This window comes from Hemicordylus capensis, chromosome 1 (genome assembly GCF_027244095.1).
Source record: "Hemicordylus capensis ecotype Gifberg chromosome 1, rHemCap1.1.pri, whole genome shotgun sequence".
Lineage (NCBI taxonomy): Eukaryota > Metazoa > Chordata > Lepidosauria > Squamata > Cordylidae > Hemicordylus > Hemicordylus capensis.
Genome location: NC_069657.1, coordinates 96,749,641 through 96,771,861, shown reverse-complemented (window position 1 = coordinate 96,771,861; position 22,221 = coordinate 96,749,641). Strand labels below are relative to the sequence as shown.

At 42.5% G+C, this 22,221-nt stretch overlaps 1 protein-coding gene across 5 annotated transcripts in view; it reads left to right on the top strand.

Moving 5' to 3' along the window:
- Window positions 1–5,890, top strand: part of CAT (catalase) — a 63,098-nt gene extending 57,208 nt beyond the window's left edge. For all 5 annotated transcript variants that reach the window (XM_053255294.1, XM_053255305.1, XM_053255315.1 and 2 more), the window contains 4 exons: window positions 1,901–2,031; window positions 2,557–2,664; window positions 4,449–4,535; window positions 5,055–5,890. In XM_053255294.1, the coding sequence (XP_053111269.1) occupies window positions 1,901–2,031; window positions 2,557–2,664; window positions 4,449–4,535; window positions 5,055–5,120 (392 nt within the window). In that variant the 3' untranslated portion in view covers window positions 5,121–5,890. The remainder of the gene's footprint in view (window positions 1–1,900; window positions 2,032–2,556; window positions 2,665–4,448; window positions 4,536–5,054) is intronic.
- The last annotated feature ends 16,331 nt before the right edge of the window (window positions 5,891–22,221 follow it).

Genomic DNA, 22,221 nt, shown 5'->3' with positions numbered 1-22,221 from the left:
ATCTACAGTTGCAACATAATTGGACTATTTTAAATCTTCACTCTCATTTCATTATGTTAAGAAGTAATTAATGGAAAATACACACACACATACCGTTTTCTTTTTGGTCCTTCTGAAACAAAATTACCTCTTAGCCATATAGAAGTGTAAAATAGTTTTATCCAAAGTGTATTGCTATGTTAATAGAAAATAATTAATACATGAATCATGATTATAATGTAAACAATCATATTGGTATTTATGCCTACTCTACTGCATTATGGTGATTGCATTATAATTACATCTAGTGCTGTGCTATTGATTTTGCTTCCAAGAACCTGTATAATAAGCTTTGGTGCTCAAAATCCTAGGCTCCTAGGATGTATGTAGGTAGCTGACTTTTCTTTAACATTTTGCTATGTCTCACTGGAGTATTCAGTGCTGGTATGTTGTTGTTGTTGTTGTTGTTGTTGTTCAGGAAGGACATGCATAAGACAGCCCTGCTGGATTAGGCCCAAGGCCTATCTAGTCAGCATCTTGCTTCACACAATGGTACATTAGAGATCATGCATGTATCGAAAGAGTTTCAAGAAAAACAAGGAATCGGCACTGTTCCTGAGTGATCCCATTACATCCCATAGCTTTCAGTACACTTATATACACTGATGAACCCAGCTCCATCTCTCCACTCCAGAAACTTCTTCCTCTAGCCAATTTCACACCTCTCTGTGCCTCTCTCAAAATTCTGCTTGGATCATTCATTGCCATCTGAAGCTCATTATGTTCATTTTTTTCTCCCAAGCCACTTTTTCCTTGTTTGCTCTTGTTGTCTATTGACAGCGCTGAATCAGGCATGTGGCTTAGCTCTCTCTCTCTCTCTCCGCATTAAGTTTGTTATGAAATCATGTTGCTTCTCCCTTTTCAGTATTACAAAAATACAGCCCCTTCCTCTCTATGCCCTTAGCAAAAGTTTTGGTCATTGCTCTGGCCATTTCTCACCTCAGTTACTATAGCCATTTTGACTCTGGTTGATCACTATCCCAGCTCAGTCTCCTCATCTCTATTCAGCATTGTGCTGTAAAAAGTAATCCACCTCTCTTATTGCTCAGAACGTATTACACGCCTCTTTAAATCTCTCCATCTGCTTCCTAACTACACCTGGATTCTGCCTAAGCTTTTTGTGTCTTCCTTCAAAATCATCCATGGATTTTGCCTCATTCTGCTTATATCTTGACACATCTCAGCCTGTGGCCTTGTATATTCAGCTCCACCACCCACAGTGTCTGAAGAGGTCTTGCTCCTTCATTTCATCCTATTTCCTTTGCTGCTCCTTATGTTTGGAACTGCATCTGAAAATCCCTCCTGATGCCACCTGTATTGCCTTTAAATCTCTCCTCTTTTTTCCATGACGTTTTTGGCCCAACCTAGTAGTCCTTGTATTTTTTGTTGGTCACTAAGCCTGAAGTATGTATGTGTTTGGAAAAAATGTGGACGGATGTGGACAGCAGTCTCCCTTGTTTCTCTAGATTGTGAGCTTTTTGGATGGGGCTTCCACCCCACCCCCCATTAGAAAGGACTATGCACATGGATGGTGCTGTATACAAAAACCACAATAAAGTTGTGATTAATTTGGGAATTGGAAACAAAAATAATAGACTTGGAGTGCAGCAATTTGGTTAACTGTTTTCACAGAGCATTTAAAATGACTGATTTCTTTGAGAAATGTTCACTGCAATAAATCGCTGGCATTTTTATAAAGATAAGTAGTTGAGTGTAATGGCAACATTGTCTGATTTGGAGCCCATTAAGCACACAGAAATGCCTTGTGAGTTTTTACCAAGAACCTTTACCTAAATGTGGGTGGAAGGTTGCATCTGCTAAAGATGGACAAATTGATGTACAAGTTGATGATTTTTTTTAGGTGGTGCCCCAAACTATTATCCAAATAGTTTTACTGGCCCTGCGGATCAACCCCATTTGAAAGAGAGTCGCACATTTATTTCGGGTGATGTGCAGCGCTTCAACAGTGAAAATGAGGACAATGTGTCTCAAGTAAGCAGAGCAGAAATACTCAGCTATGTAATCTTGGAAATGGAATGAATCTATAAATTGACTTGTAAAATGGGATAAATTTACCATCGGCTTTCCCTTGAGACATCTGTCATGGTCCTGCCTTGAAAGCAGGTAGACTGGTTCTTTATTTTGCAGTTGCTTAGCTGTGGCTTCCCCCATTTTCCCACTTATCAGTTGTCTCAGTAGTGTCATATTTCCCCTACTGGTGACTCCATGACAATTCTTTTACAAGAGCAGGGTAGACCAGGAACTGTATTCTAGCCTTTTCAACCATAAGGCTAGTATCTAAAAGCACATAAAATTTCCCAAATTGTAAATCTGAGATACTTTTTCCAGGGATGGCTAAATCCCTGTCTCTGCTGGGATAATGACAGGTGCTTAGATAACCAATAAGATTCTCTCTTCTGCCTCTCTCAGGACCATAGTTTTTATTTAGAAAACTTCTAAATTGTTAGGCAATATAAGAAATACTCCAAAAAAAGTTTGTATTCAACACTTCTACAGGTACGAGACTTCTATACCAAAGTCCTGAAGGAGGATGAACGCAAAAGGCTTTGTGAGAACATAGCTGGCCATCTTAAGGATGCTCAGCTTTTCATCCAGAAGAGAGCGGTAAGTGGTAACTTACTTTATTAGCTGATCTCTGAACTATACTCTTACATAAGAATGTCTACTTCCTACATTCATTTTAGAAGATAAAGACCAAATCCTGTCTTATGGTATAAGCAAATACAACATGAAATGGACAAAATATGACTTATCAACAAATACTGGATGTCTGAAAGATGCTTCTCTGTACTTTTACTCAGTGCTGTATTTTAGGAGGCACAATAGGCTGACTGTAAAGATTCTGGTGCTGTACAGATTCTGCTGCCTTCTAGTTCTTGCCATCTTAAGATACATATACCCGTATTTTATAGACTATAAGACGCAACTTAATTTTAATCCAGTTTTTCAGAGTTTTAACATATTAAACTGTTATCAAAACTGTACCGAAAAGTCCTGCTAGCTCCAGGAAAGGACTCTCAGCCTTGCTTCAGTTTGTTCTCCTTTCTTCTTGCCTCAGATAAGTCCTCTTTCAATTGCTCCTACTCCACTCCTTGTTTTCTCTTCAACCTCGCTTCTGACCCTATTTAAAAAAAACAAACAACCTCTTTTGTTTTCGAGCTTTCCTTCTTCTCACCAGAATGCACATACTTGGGGTGGGCGGGCAGGGGTCATATGAACTTCCAGAGGAGGGAGAGGCCACCACTTCGGCTCTCCTACTTCTTTGCACTTTCTTCAGCTGAACATGTTTGCAGAAAGGCAGCTGAACATGTTTGCAGAAAGTAAAACAGGAGGGAGAGCTGATAACGATGGTGTTGCTGGTGGTGATGTAAAACTTGCACGATCGGGGAGGAAGAGGAGTCCATGGCCCAAGCAGTGGAGGGTGAGCTGGAGCGGCAGTCCCCAGGTGGCACGGGGTTAATAGAGGGTCACCCCCAGCCCCCTCCTTTAGCATCGGTACAGGCTTTGCTGGGGGATAGCACCCCCTCCTCGAACCTGTTGGGCAGGCTTACGAGTATAAGACGCAGTTACGAGTATAAGACGCACCTGAATTTTGGTGGATATTTTTCAAGGAAAAAAGTGCGTCTTACAGTCCATAAAATACGGTATATGTATATCCCACATCCCTCATGGCCTGCATCCCTCCTGCCATAATGACCACCCTCAGTACTGTGAGATAAGTATCAAGCAGGCCAACCTTTTTTTTTTCTTGTCACTAATACTGTCAGCATTCTTTAGCATGTTTTTAGAAGTGTTAAACTTCCTTGTCTTTGAATCTACAAAATAATATACTTCTGCATACCTTGGGGTACTCAGTGGTAGTGGCTTGTATGGAGAACCTACTACCTTTTTTTAGAATGGTCCGGTTTTGTTTCCATACTGAGGCCACAGGAAGTTCAGTATATTAGGGAATTATACCGGGGTAAGTGGAACGTCTTGGCAGTGAAGGGTGAGAATTACTTCTATGTAATTATCTTTTAAAAAATAAACTTCAATATTGCTTTTATTCAGCATACAGAAGCAATAGCATTCCCCTCAAAAGTACAACTTGAGTTATACCTCCACTAACTGATGCTGTGCCCATACCTACCTCCAAGTGTTTTCAGTGAAAAGTTAAGTGCACATCAAATAATGTTCAGCTTTGTACTGCCTCAGAAAACAGACTGAAAAATCCTACAGTAGAATGGGGCAAATTAGAAACAATTATTGCTTCATACTCAGCTATTAGGAATGAAGGCTGGATTTGATGGAATTTTGAATCTGTATTGGTAGCAAAAGGTATCTTTTGAAAGAAGAGAGGAGATAGCAGTAATTAACTACTCATTCCTCAATTTCCTTTGCCATTCTAGGTGAAAAACTTTACTGATGTTCATCCTGATTATGGTGCACGCATTCAAGCTCTCCTGGACAAATACAATGCTAAAGGAGGCAAAAAGGTATGAGAATATAAGACAGGTGGCCATAGAGTGGTTAGGGTGTAAAGTGCTATAGATAAGAAATAGACAATGGGAAGAGTGTGTCTGTTATTCTGTACATCTACAGTCTCTTAGCATCTAGAACTGTATAGTATCAGATACTGTTACTATCCACACTGGATAGGTAGTTAGTTTGACCATTAATCAAATTGTTCCAGCTTTGATATTTTTGTAAGTCAAATTCAGTGAAAATATGCCCCTATCAAAAGAGCCAACATCATGCTGAATTCTCCTTTGAAAAGCAAATATTTTGGAAGACAGACCAACATTTGTGTGATGACTTAAAAGCTTTAATAGTTGAATTATGTTAGAAAACTTCTTCCTAAATGCCACATTTTTTTTAAAATTTTCCAACATGGTATTTAAGGATAACCCCTTATTTTAAAAATACAATAATACAGAGACATTTAAGAAAATACTCTTAAAAGGACAACTTATTCCTGGTGTGTGTGTTTTTAATTATTTTGTCTTTGTTTTTAGGATTGTGTTCATACCTATACTCAGACTTCATCCAGTCTTCTTTCAAAAGAAAAATCTAATTTGTAAATTACATCATCTAGATTACTTGGTCCCATTGGCGCTCACTTCGTCCCATGGGATTTAAGTCCGTCCAATGGGAAAATAAGCTGTGGAAGATCTTTAACAAACATGATAAATGTACTCATATTGCAGAAGTGCATCTTGGCTAGTAATTGCAATGTCAAACCATTAAAAATTACATTTGCAGTTGAAAACTAAATGAATAATAACCATATGCCTTTAACGTTATCGGTCTAGATTGTTAAAGCTGAATCTATGCTAGCAATACTTTTAAGTAGTATGGTTGAAGTGTATGCTAAAGTTCTGTTTCCTCTTGCAAATTTTAATCAAAATTGGTGCTTTTAAAAAAAAATTCTTGTAACTGATTTTATATCTATTTACTAAAGGGTTCTTACCTAATGCTGTGATATATTTTTCTGGCCATGCTGGCATCACAACCAGCATGGTATCGCAACCAATAAATAAAACTCTTATTCTATAGGTATTGACAAATGAGCATGTTCAAAAAGAGAAAAGTTCAAATATGTAATCACTTCTTGATTAAAAGCCATATAAATTTGCATAATGCATTTGAAAATCGTCTCTAAAATTCCTCTTGGAAAATTATATGAAATATGAGTTTTGGCTTGTACTGGTGCTAAAAATTTAGCTTGCCCTCATTTTTTTAAATGTGGGATGGATTCCAGCAGCTGTTTGGAACACTGAATTTGAGAATGGATTTTGAATCTTACTTATGATGCAAATTCAAAATAAAAGTGTATATCTTCTAAACACCAGCAGTGTTAATGTCACATTCTATTAACATGTTCTTCCTCAGAGTCCTAATCTGGAGAGCCAAACGAGACATGTTGGGGTCTTCATGTGTCAGCCCTATTTGCATATTATGGTGGTGTCTAACAATAATGGGAACATAAGAACAGCCCTGATGGATCAGTCCCAAGGCCCATCTAGTCCAGCATCCTGTTTCACACAGTGCCCCACCAGATGCCACTGGAAGCCTACATGCTGGAGAAGGGTGTTAAAACCTCATCATAGATGGCTGGTTCAGGCCCTTCTCCTTTCTAGCACCCTACAAGGGAGGATTTGTATCCTCCTCCATATGTGTTGCTTTAAAAACAGGAATACACAATGAGCAATATGTATTACTCATTTCCAGCAGATTTTTCTTAGCTTTCTAAATTGCAAATATTTTACAGTCTTTGTGTCACACACCACTAAGCAAGATTTATTTCTGTAGCACTGTTAAATTCGATCGCTGGTTTAAATAAGTGGCTGACATCAAGACTAACACTGTGTTGACATTTCCCATCATACCAGTTTTCAACAATCTTACCTTCCCTCTGTAGCCTACTGTGCCTTCTGAAACTATTTCCCTGAGGGTTGGGGGACATCGTTTTGGGAGGCACAGGCAACTGCATAAGGGAGAAGAGTAAAACACCACCCAGGACCCCCAAGGTAGCATTCTCAGAAATGCTACCTGTTCACATGCAGGGCCAGCGACACAGGCAGAGATGTGGGGTCTCAATGGGAGGGTTTAGATTTGTTAGGCCCTGGGATACATTCTGGGACAAGACAGGCCTATAAAAAAGGGACAATCTCCACTTGAACCAAGATGGAAACAGACTGCTGGCACTTGAAATAAAAAAAGATCTCAGAGCAGCTTTTAAAATGATGCCTGGGGGCGGGGGGATAGCCAGAAGGAGCTGGGAGGTATCTGGTTCAGCAAATGCCATTCCTTAAGGTGTGAGGGTGTAAATGCTTCAGATAAACCAGAAGGGGACCGTGTAGAACCAGATAAAAAGCGAGAGAAAGATGTGCTAGCTTGTCAATGAGATCAAATGGCCAAAAGACAGACATCACACACTAGGTAAGAGAATCTGCCTATAGATGCTTATATGCCAGTGCCAGCCTCTGAGCCAAGATGGGCAAGCCTGAGTAGTAGTGTGCACGGACCGGTCTGGGGCCATAGAAAAGGCCTCCGGACCGGTCCGGAATTCTGGTGGTCCAGCGGGGGGGGGGGTGTCTTTAAGGTGGGGCGGTAGTACTTTACCGCCGCCACCACCACCCTTCCCTCTCCGGTGCTGGACTTTCCAAAAACGTTCTTGGGGCGGCAGAGTTCCTCCCTGCTGCCCCTGCCCCCGTCGTCTGCAAAGGGTTAAAGCAGAAAAAGCTGGCGGCACGTATGTGCCCTTCGTGGCACACACGCTCGTCTCTGCCGCTGGCACATGTGTGTTACATATGCAGCGCGCGCCAGCGGCGGAAATAAGTGCGTGCTGCAAAGGGCACATGTGCGCCACCAGCTTTTCCTACTTTAACCCTTTGCAGACAACGACGGGGGCAGGGGCAGCAGGGAGGAACTCTGCCGCCCCAAGAACGTTTTTGGAAAGTCCACCGCCGGAGGGGGGAGAGCGGCGGCAGGGGGGGAGGACTACCCTCCCCAAGTGCCGGACCATGCCTCCGTGGCCTGAGTGCTTAGTTGCTAATGGAAACAGATATCGTGGGCATAACAGAAACATGGAACAGTGAGAACCAATGTGAAATGGTATAAACTCTATAGAAGGGACAGAGAGGAGTGAATTGGGGATGGAGTAGCACTGTATATGAAAGAAAGGATAGAATCTCACAAGCTAGAAAACCTAGGAAGACCGGAGTCCTCCACAGAAACCCTGTGGGTGACAATACAAGGCCTGAAATAAAATATGGTCTGGAGAGGAGAGCTGGTCTTGTGGTAGCAAGCATGACTTGTCCCCATAGCTAAGCAGGGTCTGCCCTGGTTGCATCTGAATGGGAGACTAGAAGTGTGAGCACTGCAAGATATTCCCCTCAGGGGATGAAGCCGCTCTGGGAAGTGCAGAAGGTTTCAAGTTCCCTCCCTGGCATGTCCAAGATAGGGCTGAGAGAGATTCCTGCCTGCAACCTTAGAGAAGCCACTGCCAGTCTGTGAAGACAATACTGAGCTTGATAGACCAATGGTCTGACTCAGTGTATGGCAGTTTCCTATGTTCCTATCCTACAAGACACATGCTATTGCCCTCCTCATCAAAATGCTGACAGTGACTGGGAGTTGCAGAAGGAAATCAGGGAGGCATCAGAGACAGAGTTTTCTTCAGAAACTGGAAGAGAACAGAAAGGAACACAAACACTAACAAAAGAAATGCAAGGAGACAACAAGGAAGCAAAAAGAGTTTGAGGAACATTTAGCTAAAAGCATCAAGGGGAATAACAAAAACTGCATTAAATACAGCAGAAGCAGAAAATCTGCCACCAAGGAGGTGGTTGGACCGTATGATGAGGTAGTGAAAGGGATTGAGGATATTGAGATCACAGAAAAGCTAAATGAGTTCTTTGCATCTGTCTTCATGACAGATCCCTATACTGAGCTTCTCGGGGACAGAGGCTAAAGAACTCAGTCAGATAGAGGTGATGAGAGATGACGTTCTAAGCTGTCTGGAAAAAATAAAAATTAACATCTCCAGGGCCAGATGGCATCTAGCCAAGAGTCTTTAAATAATGCAAATGTGAGATTGCTGACTTGCTTGCAAAAATATATAACTTAGTCCTATAATTGGGCTCTACCAGAGGACTGGAAAGTAGCCAATGCAACACCAATTTTCAAAAAGGGATCAAGGTGGGATCTGGGGAATTACAGGTTGGTTAGCTTAACGTCTGTTGCAGGCAAATTGATGGAAAGAATCCTCAAGGATAAAATTGTAAAGCATATAGAAGAACAAGCCCTTCTTGAACAACAGGAGAGCTGGTCTTGTGGCAGCAAGCATGAATTGTCCCCATAGCTAAGCAGTGTCTGCCCTGGTTGCATCTGAATGGGAGACTTGATATGTGAGCACTGCAAGATATTTCCCTCAGAGGATGAAGCTACTCTGGGAAGAGCAGAAGGTTTCAAGTTCTCTCTCTGGCTTCTCCAAGATAGGGCTGAGAGAGATTCCTGCCTGCAACCTTGGAGAAGCCACTGCCAGTCTGTGAAGACAATACTGAGCTTGATAGACCAATGGTCTAACTCAGTATTTGGCAGTTTCCTATGTTCTGTGTTCCTAAGCCCTACCTAAGGATAACCAGCATGGCTTCTGCAAAGGGAAATCTTGTCTCTCTAACCTTTTGGAGTTCTTTGAGAGTGCTAATAGGTGTGTGGATAAAGGCAATCCAGCTGACATTGTGTAACGACTTTCAAAAAGCTTTCAACAAAGTTCCCCATCAAAGAATCTTTGGAACACTTAGCAGTCATGGGATAAGGGGACAAGTATACGTGTGGATTGGCAACTAGTTGAAGGAGGGTAGGTAGAGGGTAGGTATAAATGGAGGGTAGGTATAAATGGAGAGTTTTCACAATGGAGGGAAGTAAGAAGTGGGGTCCCCCAGGGATCTGTACTGGGTCCGGTGCTTTTTAATTTATTCATAATAGCAATAGCACTTACATTTATATACCGCTCTGTAGCCGGAGCTCTCTAAGCGGTTTACAATGATTTAGCATATTGCCCCCAACATTCTGGGTACTCATAAATAATCTAGAAGTAGGGGTAAGCAGCGAGGTGGCCAAATTTGCAGATGATACCAAACTCTTTCGGGTAGTGAAATCCAAAACGGATTGTGAAGAGCTCCAAAAAGATCTCTCCAAACTGGGTGAGTGGGTGACAAAATGGCAAATGCACTTCAATGTTGGCAAGTGTAAAGTGATGCACATTGGGATGAAAAACCCCAGTATAAGCTGATGGGATCTGAACTGTTGTTGACTGACCAGGAGAGGGATCTTAGCGTCACGGTGGACAGCTCGTTGAAAGTGTCGACTCAATGTGCAGCAGCTGTGAAAAAGGCTAATTCCATGCTAGGGATCATTAGGAAGGGGATTGAAAATAAAACTGCTAATATCATAATGCCCGTATACAAAACTATGGTGCGGCCACACCTGGAGTACTGCATACAATTCTGGTCACCACAATTTGTTTGTTTGTTACATTTTATATCCTGCTCTTCCTCCAAGGAGCCCGGAGCAGTGTACTACATACTTAAGTTTCTCCTCACAACAACCCTGTGAAGTAGGTTAGGCTGAGAGAGAAGTGACTGGCCCAGAGTCACCCAGCAAGTATCATGGCTTAATGGGGATTTGAACTTGGGTCTCCCTGGTCCTAGTCCAGCACTCTAGCCACTACAGGACATTGTAGAACTGGAAAAGGTGCAGAAGAGGGCAACCAAGATGATCAGGGGCCTAGAGCACCTTTCGTATGAGGCGAGGCTACAACACCTGGGGCATTTTAGTTTAGAAAAAAGATGACTGTGGGAAAACATGATAGAGGTCTATAAAATTATGCATGGTGTGGAGAAAGTGGATGGAGAAAAATTCCTCTCCTTCTTCCATCATACTAGAACCACAGGTCATCCCATGAAATTGATTGCCAGGAAATCTAGGACCAACAAACGGAAGTACTTTTTCACACAATGCATAATCAACTTGTGGAATTCTCTGCCATAAGATGTGGTGACAGCCAACAACCTGAATGGCTTTAAGAGGGGTTTGGATAATTTCATGGAGGAGAGGTCTATCAATGGCTACTAGTCGGAGGGATGTGGGCCAGGATGCTTCTGAGTACCAGTTGCAGGGGAGTAATGGCAGGAGAGAGGGCACGCCCTCAGCTCCTGCTTGTAGGCTTCCAACAGTATCTGGTGGACCAGTGTGTGAAACAGGATGCTGGACTAGATTGGTCTTAGGCCTGATCCAGCAGGGCTGTTCTTATGTTGTTGTTTATATTCCACTTTTCAACAAAAGGGTCTCAAAGCAGTTTACACACAAAAGTCATGAAAAAAATGTCCACCATCCCCCCCACACGGACACACACACACACACACACACACACACACACAACAGCAGAAGCCACTGCCACCAGACATATGCTATGCTAGACTGAATAGGGACTTTTGCTCTCCCCCTGCTAAGTTTTTATTTTATTTATATATTTATATACAATATTTATATTGCTCTAAAGCATACTTGTTACAAAAATGTGCTCCCAAAACCAAAATTAGGAGCATGTGTAGTAGCCTTTTGATAAAGCAACATGTCAGGAGGGGTTTATTCTCTTCCTAATCATGTGGGCCAGTAAGGTATCATCCAAACTGGCGCTCTGTGGTCCTGTCATCCCTCACCTCCCTCACCTGATGTTGTGAACTAATCTCCAGATGGACCACACAGCAAGCAAGGGAGAGGAGGGGTGGACTGCAGAGAGAATGATGGTTTGGCTTTTTGTTCAGCTGTTATGGGAAACTCCTATATCAGGCAGCAGCAATATAGGAAGGTGCTCAAAGGCATCATCTCATACTGTGTGGGAGATGGCAATGGTAAACCACTCCTGTATTCTACCAAGAAAACCACATGGCTCTGTGGTCGCCAGGAAGCAACACTGACTCGACAGCACAATCTTTTCTTTCCTAAAAGGTACAGTAGACCTGAAAGAAAGATATTTGGCAATGGCAACCTTACCTCTACAGTGACTTTACAAATAATCACCATGTGATAAAAAGGTTAACTGTACTGATCACTGTAATCTTGAAATAGATGCCTTTTGATAACAATATTGTTATGTTCAAATCAAAATAGATTCCTCAAATCTCTCTTTTTAAAACTATTTGGTTCCATCTGCTGGTAACAGGAAGAATGACAGGCACACAGAAAAATGTGCTGCTAGGAGGGATGAGAATTTTTAATATTTGGTTGTGAAAGCAGACCACGGGATTAGGCACACATATTTATAATGAAGATGAAAACACTGAAAATGAATTTCAGTGTTCAGAATAGAGAGGAGAGCTGGTCTTGTGGTAGCAAGCATGTCATGTGGTAGCAAACTGGTCTTGTGGTAGCAAGCTTGTCCCCTTAGCTAAGCAGGGTCCACCTTGGTTGCATATGAATTGGAGACTTGATGTGTGAGCACTGTAAGATATTCCCCTCAGGGGATGGAGCCACTCTGGGAAAAGAATCTGGTTCCAAATTCCCTCCCTGGCATGTCCAAGACAGGGCTGAGAGAGATTCCTCCCTGCAACCTTGGAGAAGCCTCTGCCGGTCTGTGTAGAAAATACTGAGCTGGATGGACCTATGTTCTTTCTCGGTATATGGCAGCTTCATATGTTCCTATGTAATTCATGGATACCGAAACTACATGGATGCAAACTGAAGTGCTTTCCTTTGTGCATAGGAAGAAGTCCTACCGAAAGGAAGAAGAGGGGCTGGAGTGGGTGGAGGTGGATGGAGAGGAAGGAGGATGGGGAGCAGTGGCAGCGATGCTATGGGAGGAGAGCTGGTCTTGTGATAGTAAGCATGACTTGTTCCCTTAGTTAAGCAGGGTCCACCCAAGTTGCATATGAATGGGAGTCATGATGTGTGAGCACTGTAAGATATTCCCCTTAAGGGATGAATCCGCTCTGGGAAGAGCATCTAGGTTCCAAGTTCCCTTACTGGCATGGGCTGAGAGAGATTCCTGCCTGCAACCCTGGAGAAGCTGCTTTCAGTCTGTGTAGACAGTTCTGAGCCATCGGACCTGGTCTGACTCAGTATATAGCAGCTTCCCATGTTCCTATGTAAGTCAGTCAAGGCACTACAAGAAGACCAGGAGGCTATTCTCACGATCAGCCAAAATCGGGCTAGGAGATTTTGGCTGATGGTGTAAACCACCGGGCTCGCAGGCGAGCCCGGCGGCTTACGAGCAGCTAGTCTGCTTTTTTAGCCCTCCCCTTAGCCCAGGTTTGCGGAGCAAGTGCTCCGCAAAACTGGGCTTTCTGATCGTGAGTCACTGTGGCCGGGCTCTGTGGCGCAGCTACTCATGAGGAGACCCCCCGGAGGGGAGGCGAAAAGCCGGCTCCCGGCTCCAGGGGTCTCCCCAGTAAGTCCTGCATACTCATACAGGGCATACTGGAGCTTCTGGGGGCTGCGTGGCCCCTGAGCTCCCCAGCCCCTGCTGGCTCCGTCACGGAGCTGGCAATTGTGTGGATGGCCGATCTAGCCGCCTAGGGCTCCCACCGGGATCGTGTGGGGGGAGAGTGGACTTAAACCACTCTCCCGGTAAAAGCAGATCTCACTGATCGTGAGATCCACCTCCATGTGTTTGAAATATGAAGGCCAATGAGATTCTCATGATATCACTAAAATATGCTAAATTAACATTCATAACCTGTACCATGGCATAGGTGTTAATCACATAGAAACAATTTTTTTGATAAAGCATATTTTTAATTTTATGGTGGAATTTTTTTAAAAATACAAAAGTATTTTTGAAAAGTGTGTTGGGTTATATAAACAATATTAAAGGGTACCAGATTACCTTGAACCTAAGAATGGTATTGTTTGGCCTTATGGGGAATTATGACTTTATTTTGCAGAAACTCACACACCCTTCAAAATATATAATAGATATTGACATAATGTTGATATTATCGATTTGAGGGTTGAGCTATTAACATGTTAGAGAGTGAAATTGACCTTTTGTGCCAAAGACACAAAAAACCCAAAAACCAAACTCTTGTCTGTAAGAAACATGATGCAATGGCTCAACTGAGTGAAGGTAAATGCTTTGGAAATTCCTGCTGCTCTTTCACACACACACACACACATACACACACACACACACACACACACACACACACACACACACACCCATGCTGTCACAAAATCCAGGTGAAGTAGCACCAGTTCTCCAGGGGGCTATACCATCTTAAGAATGATTCACACTGAAGCCCAGGATATAGATTCTGTACAAAGTAGATTGTGTCTTGGGCTTGTATGCTGTATAGACCTCGTTACAGGTAGTCCTTGTTATCTGCAGATTTGATATGTGCGGATTCGCGTATCTGCGGTCGGGAAAAAGCATACGCGGGGGGGGAAGGTGTATGTGTGTGGGGGACATGCCAACCTCATGTATCTGCAGGTTGGAAGTGGCCGGAAATGACCTCGGAAGTAATTTCTGACCACCATTTTCTTTGACGGAGCCACAAAATGTCTCTCGTCTGTGTTAAAAAATGGGGGGGGGATGCCGATTTTCAGTCGATTGGGGGGCACATCATGACTCGGGGGAGTAGCAGAGCATGGTAAGAAGCTCACTCCCGTGAAAATGGGCTGATTTATGACCGTTTTTTGGCTGATTGGGAACCTAACCCCCACGATCCCATAGCCCCAAATGACTCTACATTCACAGTTTCCATATCCACAGCTGCAGCCCGGAACAGAACCCCCGCAACTGTTGAGTTTCTCCTGTACATCATGTGTGAGCTAGCACGTATGTTTGTACCCTATGCATGTGTGATATATCAGTACAAAAAAGTGGTAGACGAACATGTCAGTAGGGCGTATATGCATATGGATTATGAGCATATGGCTCATTGCAAACTCCCAATGCATATTACACAGGATATGTCCATCATTTCTCTAAGTTGAACGTAAATTTTGTTGTTTCAGGTACTATTATAAAGCTGGGATTTTGGAACGTTTTGGTGATGGGAAAGGTACAATGTCAAGACTCATTTCTATGCCCCACTGCATGAAGAGTGTTGTTCATGCTGGATCACATTCTGAACTGACCCTAAGTTGCATATGTTTGTCTGCAAATATCCCTAATTGATAATCACGTAACTTACCTGATCAGAGAGAAAGCTAGTTGAGTCTAGCTCTGATGTGGTACATGTTATGGTTTTCACACAGGGACAATGTCAGACTAAAACCTCCACCGATGCCATGAAACTGAGGAGATGCAGTTCTGCACAACACCTGCTTTAGGGTGGCAAGTCCAATCCACTTCTAGGTGAAAAGTGAAAAAATTGGTCATGTAGGACCCTTAATATCACTGCTTATAATAACTTAGTACCCGTTGCATGCAAATGTGTGCACTGAAGTCCCAACTGCTGGGTTTAAATTAAAAATAAAAATAAAAATCTGTGTGTGTGTGTGTGTGTGTGTGTGTGAGAGAGAGAGAGAGAGAGAGAGAGAGAGAGTATGCTCAACTATGTTGAGCGGAAATAGAAACTTACTTTTATTTTCCCTTTACAAACTTCTCCAGCTCCATACACAGTGCCACCTAGTGGCTCTGGGCTATATACAACTATTACCACATCCTCCTTTTTTACCCATTTATATTAAAATACAAACTATGGTAACATGCTTCACTCATTGCTCCACATCGACAATGCTGGATCAGAACATACTGTGATAAAATGAGGGGTGTGATAAAATCAGACACAGCCTCTCTAGGCTCTTGCTTATAAGAATGAAATCAGGCCTGTTCAAAAATTGTGTCACAACAGGGTAAGATGGTTATCCAGTCACCTTTTGCCACACTGAATGGTTTCATCTGGGCACCTGTGAGTCCCCTAGAAGGGATTATATTATCTGCAGTTGGGCCCAAAGTGTACAAAAGGATAATCACATGTTTTCCCTCAGGTTGCTTATCCAGGCCTAAGGTTTGGCCTAACCTTATCCAGAGAGCCCAGGCTTCAGGTTGCTGGAAACAAAATCCTGCAAGGGTTCTTACTTGGAAGCAGGGTGGGATAGCCATGACTGTTCTTCAGAGTCTGGATTGGATTCAGCCTTGAAAGTCCTTGTAGCCAAAACTTTCCAGCTGCAGGCCTCCTTTTTCTGATGGCTGGAGCTGTACTATGTGGAAACTGGAGCAAAAGCTGGCTGTCCCAGAGGGCTTGCAGACTTGACTCTGTGGCTCCTTGTTTCTATTGTGAAATTTGCTGTGCTCTGGGCCACCCCCAGATGGCAATTTTACTTTAGTTCCCTACAGAAGAGCAGGTGTGCACTCACATATCGTCTAGATTTATGTTGAAATCCCTACATGATTTGGGTTTTTCATTGCACATTGGAACTTAGCCGATTTGTGTCTGGGGTAAAAAGATCTACCTTTTGCGTCGGTTTTGGGGGCACATTCTAAATATTCGATATGCAACTCACAGTAAAGCCTCACAGTAAACCTACGCTAAAGCCTGCTGTCTAGGAAAGCTCCAGCAGATGGTAGAGCTCTTCCCCACTCTGACTCCATGTGCAGATTATAAGGAGCCTAGACACTATGTTCAGCTGGGAACAGAGACTCTTATTTTCCCTTCCCAAACCTTTCCCTAAACTATTTACAACTATTTACAGTGTGTGCGTCAGGGGGCATTCTGAGCAGATAAGTGGCAGGGAAAGGGTTGAGTAATCATTTTTCTGACTGGCCAAACTGGTGGAAGCAGCTTGTGGTAGGTAGTACCCATCATGCCCTACCACCCAACCCACTTTGGTGTCCCTAGGCACTAGTCATGGGGAATAATGGGCTGATTTGAGGTGCCATTATTCCCTATGGGTGAACCGGTTCAAACCAGTTCAAATTGGTTTGACAGACAAGCCAGTCGGTTTGATCGAACTGGTTTGTGAAATGGCAGTCCAATTCAAATTCCATTCAAACCGAATTGTGGAAACCAGTTCTGTTCACAGCCCTAATTCACATGCTATGTTGCACAGAAGTACACTTCTGTTGTATTCTGTCTAGTAATCTTTTGTGTTTTGTTGTTTGGACATTTGTCCCAGTGGGGATCCTGGAGAGAGAGAGGGGGGGGGGTGGAGTCAGAAAGAGCAAGTTGTTCTAATAAGAACTAATCAGCCTACTTTCCTGTGTCTACAGTTGGACTAAATTTGGTTCAAATCAAGGTCAACATGTTAGATCTCTTGCACCTCAAATGTTCATGTGTTTGCCATCTTGGATCAGGGTAGATGACTTCATTACAAACTACACCATTGCAGTGTCCCTGTGTGTCTCACTTACTACAACTGTACCAAATTTGGTTCAAATTGGTTAGACAGTCCTTAAGTTAGTGCACTTGCGCCTCAAAGTTCATACGTCCACTATCTCAGATTGGGGTGGATGACATCATCACAAACTACACCACTGGGGAATCCCTATGTGTCTATGCAGCTGTAGTAAATTTGATTCAAATTGGTTAGACTATCCACAAGTTAGTGCACTTGCACCTCAAAAGTTTACATGTCTGCCATCTTGAATTGGGTTGGATGACATTGTCAAAATCTACACCATTGAGGTGTCCCTATGTGTCCCTACAGCTATAGCAAATTTGGTTCAAATTGGTTAAGTGGTTCACAAGTCAGCCCACTTGTGCCTCCAAAGTTTTCGTGTCTGCCATCTTGAATCATGTGGATGACATCATCACAAACTATGCCATTGTGGTGTCACTGTGTGTCACTCACTGCAACTGTACCCAATTTGGTTCAAATGGTTAGATCAGGGATTCTCTAACTTGGGTCCTCCGGTGTTATTGGACCAAAGGCCACTGAGGCTGGGGATTATGGGAGTTGAAGTCCAATAACACCTGAGGACCCACGTTTGAGAATCCCTGGGTTAGATAGTCCACAAATCAGCCGGCTTGCACCTCAGACGTTCACGTAACCACCATCTTGGATTGGGGAAGGTGACATTATCACAAACTATGCTGCTGAGGTATTCTCATGTGTCCTACAACTACACCCGATTTGGTTCATATTGGTCCAGGCATTGCGAAGTTGGTGGGGCAGGAGGACACACATGGACAGACATGGATACACACAGAGAATGCTGGGCGATCTCATAAGCCTACTGGAAAGTAGGCTAAAAAGCAGAAGGAGAAAGAATGAAGTTGCTTCTGAATAAAGCCTTAGTTAAACCTGCATAATATTTTTTTGTGTTTACAAGGGAAGCAGTTATAAAAACTTCCAATCTGTACAATGCATTTGAAGGGCCTGTATCCAGTTTCACTTTAAAAATGAACACAGCTACAGTCATTCACACAAACCCATGTATGAGTGTACAGACATCTATGCATTCATACAGAATTATTTCTGACTCAGGCTTATGAGGAGAGAGCTCACTGGAGAGCAACTCTGCAAACCTGGAGCCAGCCCTTAAGCAAACACATGGCTGGTGAGAAAACGTTAAGAATCTTGTCCCATCCAGTGCTTCTTAGTTCAAAAATAGTCCCCTACCAAAGCTGCTTTTCTTTACACCCATTGGGGCATTGCTACATTTGAATGTAACATGTACTATAGCTTTCAGCGTTTCTGCAGTTATCTAGCGAAGAGCAAAATGTATAAATTTATCCAAATGGCTGTATTCTATACCATCCTGCCTGGATTCACAAATGATGGTGGTTTTCCAAAACAGATATCATTTTCATGTAGGACTTCCCCCCCCTCCTGTGTGCAAAAAAATTTAGAAACTCAGCTTGGTTTCCCATGGCTTGTTCTTTAAAGGTTTGTCTCTCAGTTACCACAATTACTATTTTTATACCACTTTTCAATGAAAGCGGTTTACATAGAAGATGGTTTCCTGTCCCCACAGGGCTCATAGTCTAAGAAGAAGCACAAGGGAGATACTAGCAACAATCAATGGAGAAATGCTGTGCATGGGTTAAATAGGACCAGCTACATACTCCTGCAACACAGTTTTACTATGGCATAGAAATATATTTGATTCACCCAGCTTAGTGAACATTTTTATTCATTTTATTGGCTCTCTGCTATCTATAGTTGATATAAATTATGGGAGTAAAACTCAAATAAAACCACAATATTTATTCATTAAATATTTTATACACACTCTTTACAAACTACTGAAAAAGTGGGCTGAAAAATACAGAGATCCAAAAATATTTTACAGAAAACCTTATGGTTTAAAAACCCACACATGCACACATGTGTAGACACACACACAAATGTCACACCCATGCTTCATCCTACATTATAAATGTATGTGTAACTTTTCTTTCACTGCTGTTTTGTGAAGAATGAGTGGCAGGGAAAGAGGTTAATTCTGCCACTGTGAAAATAATTAAGCAATAACAGAGAAAACAAGAAAATTCTGGTCAAAATATTTTTTAAACACTAACCAGCAGATATGTGCACAAGTGCTCTAATACAGCTCTCATGATAACAGAAAATATGGGTCAGAATCCAAGAGCCTTTTTGGATGCACTATTTTTTAATACTGCAGTTCCCTCACCCCCAGCATCCTGCAGCATATATGGTTTTAAAGCTTCCATTTTTGTGAATGGAGGAGAAGCAACAAACTTGGGACTGTTGGCATAAACAACAACAACAATGACAGAAGTCCTGTTAAATGAGTGGCATTAGGCCTCTTCATATGACCAGCAAATAACTATAGGGATAGTGTTTGAAATTTCTGTGTAGCTCTCTAGCCCTATAGCCTGGTTGTTTGCATGCATTATTACATGCTGTTTTAGATCAGCAACAATGCTGCTTTTCAAATGTTCGCCATGATGTTTCAAAAATGGGATAGGAACATAGCAAGCCTATACCAAGTCAGACCATTGGTCCGTCGAGTACAGTATTGTCTATGCAGACTGGCACATGCACACAATTGACTGGCTTTGAGCTGCCACGCTCGGACTCTGAGGTTTAAAAAAACAAACAACAAACTATATGAAGCAAGGCCAGAAACACCTGCCAACAGGGTGTGGGAAAAATCCACATGAGCTAAGCTGGTAAACAGCCTTTTTGGCACAGGATAGCATACTATTGAGTAAAACACAGAGCTCACCTATAATCTGGGAGTGAATAGAAAGACATATGATCATACACAAGCAGTGCAAAGTGTGAACTGATACCTTACAGGTTTTAGATTCAGGTACATTCTAGATAAGCCTCCTGAGTTGCTGCTGGGTTTCCCCCCTTTTCTTTAATTACTATTGTATTGTGGCATAGCCTCTGTCTTATCATACCCAATACTCCACAATTTCATACTCTTGATATAAAAATGAACCTGCTCCACTAACTCCAACTGGAAGACTTCCAGAGCTAAACACAAACATTTAAGAGAGACATTTTATACCTTGAGTGGATTGGTCTTGGTGTTGTGCAATAAATTGTGGAGAAGTAGGTTTCTAGAGTGCACTTATCAAGTGTGCACCACTGGACTGCACTGAAAATATGCCCAGTGAGTAGAATGGGAACCAAAAGATGGAAATTTTGGTCCATGGTGCCAAGGCAAACCTATGTTAATAAATGAGGGATACCACATGCTGCATCAGGATGTCATACCAAACCAAACGCTGCATCAGGATGTCAGATCCTAGCTGTAGTCAAGCAGTGAGGCAGAGGTGAAGTAATTCAAGGCAGAAAAGGCCAAAATGGCAATAGCTAGCTAGTCTGTAACCAACAACTGCAGAGTCCCTAAGCAGGTCAGACCTGTAATTGAGCAAGCCTGACCCAGAAGCCTTTACAATTCAAGGATTACATTTTATCCTCTGTCACCTACTGTTTGTAAGAGGCCTCCTTCAGGGATGTAGCTATAATTGAGCGGAAGGGTTCACAGAACCCAGGCCCCCAGGTCCTGAGGGGCCTCCAGTTCCACCCCTCCCTATTTTCTTCATTATCTCCCTCACTCTGAGGGGCCGCCAGAGAGAGGGGTGAATATGGGCCCCCTCTCCCTCTCTCCTCCTTGCTATGGCTAACAGCTCTGCAGTTCTTTAGCCAGAGCTGGATGGCAACTCACAGGCTGACACAACCCACACATTCAAGCTGTGGGCTTGAGTGTGGACAAGTTTGCCAAGAAGGTTTTATGCTTTGCGAGCTCCATATGAATAAAGGGAGAGGAGATTATAAAAAGCAGATAGATAGATAGATAGATATAGCTATATAATGGATTCGAGCACCCTGAGGTACTTCTACATAACATGCCAATATCCCTGTCAATAAGGGGCAAAAGAATCACATGGAACTCTAAAACAAGATAAGGTAGGTGTGGCCAATTGTGTACATGTGTTGCCATGCACAGAACCCAGCAGAAACCCTGCTGCTTTGAGGATGAATTGAAAGCCCCAGTTAAACTTGCCAAGCACCATATGAGGTAGAAGCAACATGACTGCTTGAACCAAAAAGCATAGCTGCAATTTAGAGATATAGCACAAATGCACTTTGCTTTCCAAAAAAAATATTACTCTACTACTCACAGACCTTCAACTTTGTTATGTATACTGTATTTAGAGGAAATTGAATAAACTGTTCTACTTGAATAAACTGTTCTACTTGAGAAGTCTAAGGGCATGTCTACACTATATAGTCAAATAAGTATAAAATTTGTTTAATTGAAGCAGCTCCTAACCAACACATTCCCAAAGGTTGTTAGCCACAATGGCTGAAACCCAGACTAATGCAGCACCATAGGGGAAGGGATGATTAAGTTCCTCTTCCCTCTACAGCCATTGTGCCTTCTGAAAATACGTCCCTGAGGGGAAATCAACTAAAATTGCACCTCCCCTTTAGTGCCAGCTCTGCTTTAGCCTGGATGTCAGCCAATGAAACCAGTGGTGGGAAAGACATCTAGTTAGATCGGAATATTAATAGCAGTTATGTGGCTAAACCCACCACACGGCTGCATAACTTTACCCACAAAGGATAATTTCGCATGTGTCCCACTATAACAAAATACATTTGAAAAAGGATTTGAAAGATCAGGTTTAACATGTGTGTGTGTGTGTGTGTGTGTGTAATAAACTCCTGCTTTATTTAATTTATTTAAAAGATGTATGTACTGCCCTTGCCAGGTTCTTCACTTCACCAAACTGAATTCAAGACAGGATTAATGCCATGTGACTTTCTGTAGCCAATCAACATAGTACAAACAAGTATAGTAACAAAGACTTGCACTAAGGTGCATGTGCGAAGGGAGCAAAATAGGCTGAAAAGCTGAAGGTGATCCTTGCATTTAAAAAAGGAAGAAGAAGAAGAAGAACTGTTCCACATTTTCCGAATCAATTGCTTACTGCCCCTATTTGATGCTACTTCATTTCCCCCCACAATAAACATGTAGAATGCAAAGAGCAGTTACGAATCCATAAATACTTGGGGATATATGCCTGGCTGGGAGCTGTGATTGGTCATGCATCTTTGGTATCTACTGTGTGTGTCTGAAGACTTAAATCTACCCTTCACACTATTTGTGCATGCTGAGAGAAACACTGGGGTAACATGAGCCTAGCTGTGTTACTATATGGATGCTATATCAAATGAGAAGCAACTTGTAAATCTGATAGAATGGAGTATACAAGGAAACCTGGGGCCTAGAAATGTGAA